Source organism: Eutrigla gurnardus (assembly GCF_963514095.1).
Source record: "Eutrigla gurnardus genome assembly, chromosome: 10".
NCBI classification, from domain to species: domain Eukaryota; kingdom Metazoa; phylum Chordata; class Actinopteri; order Perciformes; family Triglidae; genus Eutrigla; species Eutrigla gurnardus.
The window spans coordinates 9,138,870-9,151,536 of NC_139924.1; the positions used below are offsets into that span (position 1 = coordinate 9,138,870).

Genomic DNA, 12,667 nt, shown 5'->3' on the forward strand with positions numbered 1-12,667 from the left:
CCTTTCCCCCCAAATGTAACTGTATAACTGCTGTTTGGTCAATTAAATTACAGCGACAACACACCTTTCACTAATGACAATATTATTTGTTATTTTAGCTATTCACACCACTTCATAATCGGCTGTTTTATGATGGCACACAGGCATGGCAGGGTTTGTGAAAATCAAGTTGTTTGACTCCACAGTTTAGTTTTTAAAAGTTTGGTTAAAAACATCTGTATTGGTAACAAAGCCATGGACCAAACATCCACATGCGATGCTTTGTGTGATGAGCCAGAAAGACTAATGACATTGCGTCGGTTGCTGGCGGCGGTGCAAATTGCCCTGCACATGGAGCGGCTCACACAGAGGTGACCTGAGGCTGAGTGTATGAACAGATTGAGCCTGGAAAGTGACTGTCTCCATTAGTTGGTGTCAATAGGACAATGGCATCTTGTTTGTACGCTTTTCTTTGTTCCATTTTTTTTGCTACTTTATAATCTAATGTTATTCTAATGATCTCTGTGCAGGAATTTGCTTTTAACGTGTTTCCTGAGGGACATCAGGGAGTGTGTGTGAGCGTGTGTGTGTGTGTGTGAGCGTGTATGTCACTGCATCCTGATAGGTCGTAGTTAAAGGGGTTAAAGAGCTGTATTTTTGCCAGCGGGCACTTAAGAAAAGTGCCGGAGGCTTTGATCACCATAGTAACCATGACATAGACTGACTCATCTCCTTGACAGACCATAATAAGCACTCATCTGAAGAAGGGACTGAAGAGGTATTAGTCATGCAGTTTCATTAGTGCTATTACACTGTGTGTGTGTGTGTGTGTGTGTGTGTGTGTGTGTGTGTGTGTGTGTGTGTGTGTGTGTGTGTGTGTGTGTGTGTGTGTGTGTGTGTGTGTGTGCATTAGTGTGGGCACTATGTGTATGCCGTTGCCTTTACGTGACTGTGTGTGCCTCTGCGATAACACAAAATAGAGGAGCAGGGAGACGGAGGGATGATGTTATGAATGTTAACAGCCTGAGCCCACTGAGCTCCCTCTAAGAGTGACTCATTGAAACTCGTGTTTAAATCTTGATATTGTTCTCGCTTCCACTGGCAGGAAATTAAAACTCAAGTGACTTTCAGTTCTGCGTTATTGGCACCCGCAGATTTCTTCACTGCCTGCACGTCTCTCTCTCTCTCTCTCTCTCTCTCTCTCTCTCTCTCTCTCTCTCTCTCTCTCTCTCTCTCTCTCTCTCTCTCCATCACATGCTCTCTTCTTCTGTCATGCCCTTTTGGTTTCTCTCCTCTCCACAATTCAGACTTGTGTCGTCACAGCATGTCCTGTTTACACGCCTATTCAATTATTTTCCTTGATTCATTGATTTTCCATTTGGTCGATAAAATGTCATAAAAATGTAAAAAAAATTAAAAAAAAATAAAAAAATATATATATATATATATCACAGCCTCCAACAATTCCTCCTCATCGAAAAATTGTCACAAACACATCGATGAGACAGTAACAAAAGACGGCAAAACAGCTGAAAGGCTTAAACTACAGAATATTCAGTACTTTTGCATAAAGTTGCATGACAACTAATCATGTCTTTTTTTTAGCCGTTCAATCATGTTTCCGTTCCCTTTTTATTGTGCTCTGTTGCCCACATTGAAGTCGGGAAGTGTGGGTGGAGCCACTTCATCACAGAGTGGGGTTGGTCACTCGGGCCCTTGGTGTTAATGTTACATCCTTCACATATAAATTAGCTCCTCTGGAGTGACTTCACGGTGAGTTACCTCAGCCATACGCAAACACCTACACAGCACAGCGCCGGTGCTGTGGAATGAAACGCTTTCACCTTCTTCGTACATACAGGATGTACGTGCCCACACATGATTGCTATATATATATGCACAGCAAATATATATATATAAGTGCACGCACATGCATGCACCGTCTGACTCTCACTGTTAACCACATGCTGCCACGACACCTTGCCCACACACACACTTTATATAGGGCCCACCGACCAGGCTGAGCCCACAACACGCCATGAACACAGGAAGAAATAACACTGATGATTACAGTGACTGCATGTATGCTGCTGTATGAGGTTTACTCACTCGACTACATGGTTGTTTTCTTTTATTTATTTTTTTTAACGCCATGCAAAATATCCTGCTACAAATGTAGCAATAGGAAGGACTCACTGATTTTCTGATTTTATTGATTTAGGGGCTCTGGTGTAATATCATATCTGACAGATGTGTTTTAATGCATCAGAATTTAAACCTCTGGGTCTTAATGTTTATTTTAGAATCAGGCACAATGAGAGTTTAACACATTTTGAAAACATGCCAGCTGAAGCATTTCATTTATGCAAATCATTGATTGTAGTAAAATGTTCAATACTGAAATAAGTTAATCAAAATTGATCTTTTACTGTTATTGGAATGTTTTAACATCTTTCCACGACAAGGGAATATTGCAAAGCGGATTTTTTATTTCTACCAGGATCGTTTATAGTCTTTCACTGATTTCCTCTCTTGTTTTAAGTGCAGCGTCAATATTATTGATTAGTTCCCAAGAAGTTAGTTTAACGATACACAACCTAATTAACTTGTCAGTGTGAACTGGGAACAGCAGTACAGAAAGGGTAAAAGTGCTTTTACTTTAGATGCACTTTATTTTAGTAATTAATGATGCTACCTATGAAATGTTTAGAGGTTGTCGCAATTAAAACATTGAAACTGGGTATTTATAGACACAGAGGCGACTCTGGTTATCATTGAGCATTAAATCAATACGTATTCCTCGAGAGAATAACACACACACACACACACACACGTGAGCATCCCACAGGAGATGACCGAATTAAGTATTGATGCAATACTTGAATAAACCCATCAATGACTGAGTGGGGCTGATGAATATGTGTGAACATGCATTGCCTAAATTGTAATAAAAATAAATAAATTCTACCTTCTCGCCTTGGATTTTTTCCTCTTTTGTTTTTTTGTATTCCAGCCGTTTACTCGTTGCCTCATCCTTTCCATTTACTTGAATTGCGGGTCATTTGCAACAATTTGAAGATTTCATTTTGGACAGAGCCATTTTTCCGAACTGAGAGTGAGAGAAAGAGAAAGAAAAGGTTGGTGACAGAGGGAAATAAAAGAGGGGGACAACGAGGAGATGGGGAGACACAATAAAAGAAAAAGGGCAGGGTAATTTCATTGTCTTCGACCTGCATGGCTTCAGTTAAATGAAATGCTTTTGGGGTCGTTTATAGTCATGCTGGCTGCTGTGTCACTGCTATACGGAAGAAGATGGGAGGAGGAGGAAGCGATTATCACAGGAGCTGTCATGGTGCGGTCGAGCAGCGCAGCTCCCACTGACTGGACGTGCAGGCCGGAGACTCACAGTCTGCTGAGTTCATTTATCCTGGTCAATAAAACAGGTGCAGAATGAAATTAAAGCCAATGGGGCACAGGGAATGTATGACCTCTCTCTCTCTCTCTCTATAAATATATATATATATATATACACACACACACACACACACACACACACACACACACACATGATGATGTGATAATAATTATTGATAAATAATTTGACAGTCAAAATCTGTGCATCTCTAATAACTAATAAATATGATGAATGCAGTATGAATTGCAGTATTCATGTTGCATTGACTCTTTTAATTAATTCCTATTCAACAATCCTGTTTGGTACATATATTTATATACAGTGTGGTTTAGTTATGATGTGTATAGATTACCTGGCCAGATGTTTTGTCCCAGGATCAAAGATGATTTGACTGGTGGTTCTGTATACTGCATCTTCACAAGGTTGCTATACATTTTTTTGTTATTTTCTTATAACGATTGACTAAAAAGACTGAAAAACACAAGTAGGTCAATTATAGTTTTTTTAATAATGATTTCAATAATGATTCAAAGGTACTTTTAAGTACACTTACACAATGATTTATCAACGGCAAAAATAAAAAAAAATAATCAAAAAGAAAAACCCTGTCCTTGTCTGTATACCCCCCCCACCATAATCCCATCTCCTGTCTGACTCCACAGCACTGCTGCATGGTGGTCACGCCGACAGTAAGAAAAAGAAAAGAGAAAAAACATGAAGAGAACCATATATCATAAAAAGCAAGAAAGTCAGAGTTAATGAATGCCCTGTGACCTTTTTTCCATTTAAAGAAGGCTACTCTCGCTCTTTCTTGGTGCTCAGCGCGTGGGCGTTCGGCTGCAATGAGTCAAACTATGGAAAACGTTGAAAAATGCCGAAGTGCTGTGGTAGCGCGGCGTTTCTTTGTCTTCCCTTAGCCAACACGGTTACAGAATCACAGAGTTACATCCTGGTATGTGGATGCTTTTGGTTCTTCTCAGATCCCAATGATGCATCTGCACTCCCAGCCTGGCAATGCTAACATGCTGAACCTACAATTGTTCCAGAGTTGAAGGTTAAGGGGAATCATTGGCGAATACTTTAATCGTACAATGATAAATGTGCTATTTATTGCTTATTCTATGTTTAGTCTAAAATGCTCCCTACTACAAATTTTCAGGTGTCCTAAACAAAAGCGTCTCGCTAACACTGCCCACTCTGCATTCTCTCGACGGTTCCCAATGGTCACAGACGAGCCCAGAGAGATGCCTTCACAGGCGGCGCCGAGGGCCAATTTGGAGCGAGGAGATAAAGATTCATTAATTGGGAGATGAGAAGAACTCTGGCCAGCGCCGCTCTTGTTCTCGCTGCCAGGTCTGTTGGGAGCCTCTAAAAAGCCTGCAAATGAGGCCCGGTGTCAAAACAAATGTGGTATCCAGTTTGGATCCCAGCATGATCTGAAGCAATTAATTTCGGCATCAAACCGTCGTCGGAGTGAAAACATGTCCCTTTGTAATGGCCGAGGCTAATCTAAAGCTAATTTATGGTTAAAGGCCGCGATCGAACGTAAATTCTGCCAGAAGCGGGCGTCACCCCATCATCAACCCCCCTTAGAAACATACTGTATTTTCCAAACACCTAGAAACCATACAGTATATTCTCACAGTTCACAAAGCTGAGTGAAAATATTAAATAGACAATCAAATAGCCAAATATAAAACCGTTTTCCATTATAACACCAATACAAAGCATCCAATTACATTCTACAGTTCTGAACATCAGAGAGGGGAAAACAGCAACAAAAACAAACAAAGCTTAAAAAAAGTAATGTTCATTCAAAGTGATTTGCTATCAAATGTCCCGGAGGGTGGATATGCACTACACGCCTTCCTTTAGCAGATAATGAATTTGAGCTTTATTACAATTACTAAATGTTAAACAGCTTATATAGCATCTTGAATTGGAACTTTTCACTGCAGAAGGTCGTGTAGACGCAACTCCAGTTTAATCACATTCTGTAGTGTTTATCCACCCCGAGCTAAATCTGCAGAAGCACTTGAAATAAAAAAGACAAGAGGAAGTTGGCATCGAGTGGAGGAGCTTGTGTTAACAATGCCAGGATAAAAAGAGCACTGGAGTGGGGATACGCTGCAATTCAAACACGACTTTGTGGTTATTTCTAAATAAATAACGAGTATACATCAATCAGAAATTTCATTAAAGCAATAGTGATTTTCTGCCTGGAGCGCTTGAATACATTTAAATTAATGTAGACAAAAAAAGTATTGCATTCTACATACTCATTATAGGGAATCCGGCTAATTGCATTTCCCTTTAATTGTGTTTACGGTAACCCATCACTGTTTTCTTTTTTATCGGAATGAAGCCCGGACTAGAGGCTCCAGTGAGCTCGCTTGAATTACGGTTTCGATAAACCTGCGTTGCAAATAGATTGAAACACAACACAGCGCTCTAATTGATATGCAGATGAGCTGCAGAGAATAAGGGAAATTTGTTCTCAGCTAAGATCGTTCACCTCGGTGTTCCTGGAAAACACAAAACATGCACGTTTGATTACAAGCTCCTAAAATGTCACACGAACTGAAGTCGGTAATGAAACATTATCATCTTGTTTACCTCAAGTAAGCAGTGGGAATGTAAACATCACTTCTAGGAAACATTCATCTCCTTATTGATATCTCTGACGCTCTACTGAAAATAGAATCTCCTCAGAATTTAAAGCAGGGGGTGGAAATGAGGATCTTTGTTTGTGTCCACAGCAGTAACCCGAACAGGATGATCTATGAAGAATACAAAAAGTACGCAGCTTCTTTGACTTTTCAAATAAATCACCCACATCAGTGTTTCCCCCATCGCGCCCTGCAAGGATACCTCTGTGTTACATGGTGTAATATCACAGCTCCGTTTGGTTTAATTCTCTTATAAATAGAAACATCTGCCTATAATTAAATATATCTCACAAACCACCAATACACAATACTGTAAATTCTGCCTGCTCTGTATGCAAAACTATAATGGCCTAGAGACGCACACACACACACACACACTGCTTTATAAGTTATTTCTCAAAAATTCTGAAGCCAAATAAATACATACACAAACTCCTCCTTTACTTCTAATCAATATAAACACAAACCGAATGTCTTATCAAACAACCTTCTCTCTACTATATAACCGACACCGACTTCCTTAAATCATTTGACTCTATTGGCTGAGGAAACAACCACGTATTAAAACACACATGTCCCTTTAATCATTTATAAAAAGCAACATTCAAATCAACAGCTTCGGACAAACATACAAAAATACTGTTGGTGATTTTTAAGACAACTAGCCGTCAGCCCCAGAAGACAATCTCAACAGCAGGGCGGTGTAACATTTCACAATCATCCATATCGCTTTCTGAATCAAAGTTTCCTGGCTTTACTGGGGGTTTTCTTTTGCCATCACAAAATATTCCTCACTCTGAAAAAAAAACATTTCTTTATAGCATGAAGCTCTAAATCAAAGGGATGTGGATTATTAGGATTTTATCGCTATAGTCGTCGATTTCTTTTGATTAGTGTGCAAGAATGAATATGATTGTGAAGGGACTTACTGCTTGGTAAATAAAGGGAAGGCTGGTTGATCTCAGCTTCAAAGTATGCATGAACTTCAATCCCCGGCCCTAGTCGGCCCCTCCCAGAGTGTCGTTTACAGCAGCACATTTGTTCTTTCACATAAGCATCTCACTCATTTCTCCCTACCTCTTAAAAAGGTAAGAAGTGATTTGTTCATCATGCCGCGTCATGTATAACGATTACAAGAGGGCTTGTGTCAGTGGACTGATGAAACAAACTTCACCCAGCCTGCCCCGACGTTTACACAGTAAACGTAGACACACAGGGCAGTGGGAGAGACCGCTTCATCACCACAGCATCTCTCATCGCTACATCACCAATCTGCCGACGCATACTTATTTCCATAACCCGAAGATAAATGACATATTCCACCCTGAAACTAAGGCTTGCTAAAGAAAAAATGCAGTTCAAACCTGGCGGAAACAAGTGAAGCAGCCCCATGATAACGTACATCTGGCTCTGAGCTACGACTGGTTTTAGATTTTCATTCACAAAGTATATAACAAATGACCTTGTGTCTTTTTTCCCTCCCTGATCAGCAGATGAGCATGTCTGGATTAAAAGTATTTTTGAGCGCAGGGATTATCAATCCAATTCTTTAGAGTGCATTTACAAAATAATGGCATTCGGGTGGACATCATCAGGAGATCATCTTCCTGGTGAGCATAAGATTGTACTCATCGTCATCACCACCGTGTTTTGGCTAGAATATGACTATAACTGAGATCTCCCCAGCTTAATATGAGTGGTAGCTTTTCTCTTTTTTTTTTACCCTTGAGGTAAAATGCGATGCGATGGTATTAGCACAGAAAGCAAAAAAGTCCTTCTTTCATTTCCATGCAGGGACAATTACGACCCATTTGTCATGAAACATGTCAGGAAGTTCACAGGGTGTAAAAAAAAAATCCCCCAGAAAGCTAAAGAGATTGGATTCGAATGCAACAGGGCCTGAAATTGAATTTTTGTCAAAATGCTATGTGACAGATTCATCTCTATCTCCCTGTGAGTTTATGTCAATACCTGCAATACAACCCGCCCCCAAACCTTTATCTCTTTTTAATGACAACCCGATGGTGATATAAGATGACGTCAGAGAACTGAGCCCTTAAAGAGAATAAGACGGCACCGATCCCGCAGAGGTAGCACACGACTGTGGAGCCTCACCCATGGGGGCTGATAACACACAGCCCAAGCTCCCTGTTACACTCTCAGCATGTTTTAAATGCGCTCAGTGACGGCAGCAACACAAAACAACTCCTCCTCCGATTCCATCGCCGCAACAGCGCTGCGTTGTTTTCTGACAACAGGTCGGGGCCCCCGGTTATTAAAATTAGGCGAGTAGATGCAGAGGTAATGATGCGCAGACAGGAAACAATTAGGTCAACAATTATGACCGGCGGTTCTCGTTTCATGCTATTTTCTGTTTTGGTACCCTCTCAGATGTTGACTCTGCGTACTCTGCTTTGTCTTTTTCTCCATTTGGTATTCAAGAAGACATTTATAGTTTTGAGTTGTAGCAACATACTGTAGCTCCTTTGAGGAGCCCAGACCATCTTAATTAACTGGCACATTTCTTTAAAACTCTTTCAAAAGAGTTGCAACTATGGCACACACAAGTCATCTTCTTAACTATCTCACACAGCAGCTGTGTCATCAGCAGACTGGACTCCAACTAACCAAAAGTTTAGATCAGACACTGAACACACTGCGGACACAGTGGGAAAAACCATGGAACTACAGGCCCAAAGTGAGAAGATAACACTCAAAAAATAGGGAATCGCACCTTCTTTGTTACTAGAAATGAGTCAAATGTGTTCCTCTCATTACATGGAGAAAAGTGCCATCTTCCTTGCTGAATTGTCAATCAGTGATTATAGCAGGGTGAAAAAGAGCTACAATCTAAAACAATGTTCATGATTTCAGAAACCCTTCAGATGTGCACCTTGTAAACGTATGGATAATATTGCTTTTACACTGGAAAATGTGGAATATTTATATAGAAAATATTCAAAACAATAGAAACAGTTTTACATTTACTTTTTTTCTTCTTTTTTTTTATGAAACCACTTATTTACCCACAACTAGTAAGCCAGACCCTCCCTAACCCCTTTGGCACAATAATCATATTCATATTAATTATTATTATATTGTAGAATTACAAGACATTTGAATAGGAATGGTCACTCACATTCAAAGTAGCAACACAGTTTTTGTAGTCGTAACACATATTGGTACTGTATGATGTTATAACATAGTTCAAAAACATCTCTTTTTTTTTCTTTTTTGTTCACATTTGTTGATATGTAAATAAATGTACTTTCATTGGAAACAAAACCAAACTGCCTGTGCATGCCCTTATTATTTACAGAATCCCTTTTGTCTGAGTTTGTTCTTGCTGGCTACTGTAGAGCAGAGATACTATATACTCACGAGGAGAAATCAGACCATGGACTGCATCTGCATCAGTAAGCAGAAAACAGAGAGATCATGAAGAACAATAATACAAAGGAAACATAATGAAGTACTGATTTTTCTTTTGATCATCAGTCCAATTATCTTGACTTAAGTCGGATAAACGAATCCACCTCTTTGTTGTCGATAACAATCCTCGTATAAAATGTCTACAAATGGTTTTTGTTGTGTATCACAACCTTCTGTCTTGACTTTGCTGAGGGTTTTTCCTCTGTGGAGGGAGCTGTCACAAAGCCAGGGCCCCATTTCTCACAAGCATCTTAGAGAATCCATTCATCGGCACAATTCATATCCCAGGACTACTCTGGATACTCACAAATTCAATGTCGGCAAGTACAATACACATTTAAAGGCATTAAGCTTACAAATCCAATTTTCAGTTTTTTATCAGGTTTGTTTACCCATCTACACAGACAGTAATGACCGAATTCAAAATTTGCAATTGGTAATGATGTTTAAACTAGTATTGCTAAATATGTTTGATAGAATATGTGATTACCGCTTTGACTGCGTTCAACCACAACATTTTTTCCAATCCAGGAAGAATGACATTTGGGATTAGTCCCACGAGGCCAGACCTTAGTTCAACAACAAGGCAACAAATTGACATTTCAGCAATTGACTGATTTGCTCCCTTTCTGAGCGCGAGACAAGAAGATCAATATTGCCAGTCTCCTGTGTGTCAGTTCAATATGAACTTCTTTTGTTGTTCTGCCCCTCTTTGTCTGAAATGAGTGGAGAAGATAAAAAAAAGGCCTGTGCGACAGATGACCCTGGTAGAAACTTGAATGTATCAATCAGTGGCCACTAACATAAAGAGGTGATTCCCATTCAAAGAACAGAGTAACACAGAGAAAATGCCATGCCTGGGATTCAGCTGAGTCTTAGTTTATGCTTGGTCAAATGTCAAACACCCCTGAACAAGATTTAATGACTAGGATGCTCGTAGTAAAACAAGGCCTGGTCTTGACATCCCCCCCCCCCCCTCTCTCCTTCTCCCTCTCCCTCATCACAGACAGCGAGGTACAAAAGGTTTGGTCCCAACTGCTTCAGGAATCATGTAGAAAATATACATTCAAACTTCTGAAGAAAAACAAACTGGAAGAGTAGAAAATACTGAAATACTGACATGATGAAAGAAAGCAGCGAGACGTAGTGGGACGGGAGAAAAGAAAGCTATGTAGAGGGGACAGATTGGAGAGCGGAAGGAAAGAAAAGATGCTCTTCGGAGTCACATACAGTCCGGTATGTTAACACAATGCACTTTAGTCAGAAGCATGTTGGATTTTATCACCAAAGAAAAATCCATAACCGCTCATATATTTACAGTGTTCTTCCCTTACATTGTATTTATTTATTTATTTGTTGTTTGTGTGTGCTCACTCCTACGTGTGTGTATATATATGTGTGTGTGTGTGTGTGCCCTTGATAGCCTCTGTTGTCCATAGAGAACAACAATACTCTTCAATGTTATGTTGCCATTACATCACATTAACTAAGATACAGCAAAAACATACTCATGCACACACACACACACACGCACACACAATCTCTAATTAGTTGACAGCCATGTTACCTTAAGGCCACTACCCAACTCTCAGTGATACGTAGCTCTAGACCTTCGAGAACGATTTGCGACAAACCACTGCCAAGTCATAGTGGCCCTCTGTGCAGTTCTGTACGCCCCACTTGAGAGAAACTGCACTAGGAAAATACAGCGTGGGCAAGCTTCTTATACTTGCATCTCACTGCAACATGTAAACACAAACACAGCAGACTATCACAGCTTGGTGTCGTCACCAACCAGCCCTCCGTGACTCCTTCACTTCAGGTTTTTACTCCACGAAGGGTTCGGAATGGATTTCCATCCTCCCATCCTCCTTCACTCACATCCACCGTGTTGTTTCTGAGCGCTTCTCTTCACTTCTTCGTTTTCTTTAAGTGTCATCTCTGCCTCACAGTGAGGATGAACTCTGGCTGTAGTTTCTGAGTGTCAGTCTGCTGTACCTTGGCGAAGGGGGGGAGGGGGGAGGATGGGAGGGGACCGGGGGGAGACACAGACCTGTCTCCGAGACGGGTGAGCCACTACTAGACGCCAGGGAGTCGCGGAAAGGCGACGGCGGAGTCAAAGCAATAAGCTCCTCTTCCAACTCTCCCCTCCTCAGAGGGGAGCTGGTGAGGCAGGTGATCAGGCCTCCTCGCATGGAGGGGGAGAGGGAGGGGGAGGTCTGGGCATGAGGGGGCGGCAACGGGTAAGGTGAAAGAGGAATAGGGTGGGCAAGACACCCACTCCGGGCCCCCATGCTGGACTCGACAGGTGGGAGGGGCTGGACGTCGGCGTAGGTAGTGACGGTCGGCACCATCTGGACTTCACGGGGTAACAGGTACGGGTCGGCGGGGTGAGGAGAAGGAGGCGTGTGTTTGTTCGTGTGCGTCGGGGAGGGGGACAGCATCATGCTGTTCAGCTCGGTGATGTTGGCAGTGAAGCGGTTAACCACGCAGCTGATCTGATCCATCAGTGAACTCTGGCCCTTCACTGGGTGATCATCCACAATGACCAAACGCCCATCGCTCCCCACCACCAGAGAGCCGCTGCTGGCAGGGCCGCAGCTGCTCCCGCTGGCACCGCTGGCACCGCTGCCGCCACTGCAAATGCTGCTGGGGTAGTTTGGTATACCAGCCATGGCGGGCTCCTCCCCTACACCTGCCCCCAGCCTCTGGCTGACCGTGCTGATTGGCGACGGCGTCTGCGGCCGGTACGTGATGGAGTAGCGCTCCTCCGCTTCCGAGAGCTCATACAGGGTCTTGTCCGTGCCAGAGTCGGGGTGAATGGACAGGGAGGACATGGAGGGGAGAGAGGGCAGAGGGAGATGTGGGGGCAGGTCCCCCCCTCCACAGTAGCGCTCCTCCGACGTTTTGGAGAAGGGCTTGATGACGGCCGTCTGATTGTTCTCCTTCCTCTTGATGTGGAAGGACAGCCGTTGCCACAGGTGGTTGCCACGTGAGCCGCTGCGCTCCGTCTGCGCCCAAGACACTGATTTACCGTTGGAGCTGGAGAGCATGAAGGGAGTGGAAGGGAAAGAGAGAAAAGAAAGAGGGGGTTGTTTATAGTTTGGAGAGGTTGTTTTACCACCTTCGGTTCATGTTTTTGTCAGTTTTTTAAACAAACTACTTTTCTGTT

At 42.1% G+C, this 12,667-nt stretch overlaps 1 protein-coding gene across 1 annotated transcript in view; it reads right to left on the reverse strand.

The window, feature by feature from the left end:
• Positions 1 to 11,441: 11,441 nt before the first annotated feature.
• Positions 11,442 to 12,667, reverse strand: part of grm5b (glutamate receptor, metabotropic 5b) — a gene marked incomplete at its 3' end in the record, with an annotated part of 44,355 nt that continues 43,129 nt past the window's right edge. The window contains exon 17 of the mRNA XM_084019210.1: positions 11,442 to 12,537. Within this exon, the coding sequence (XP_083875336.1) occupies positions 11,442 to 12,537 (1,096 nt within the window). The remainder of the gene's footprint in view (positions 12,538 to 12,667) is intronic.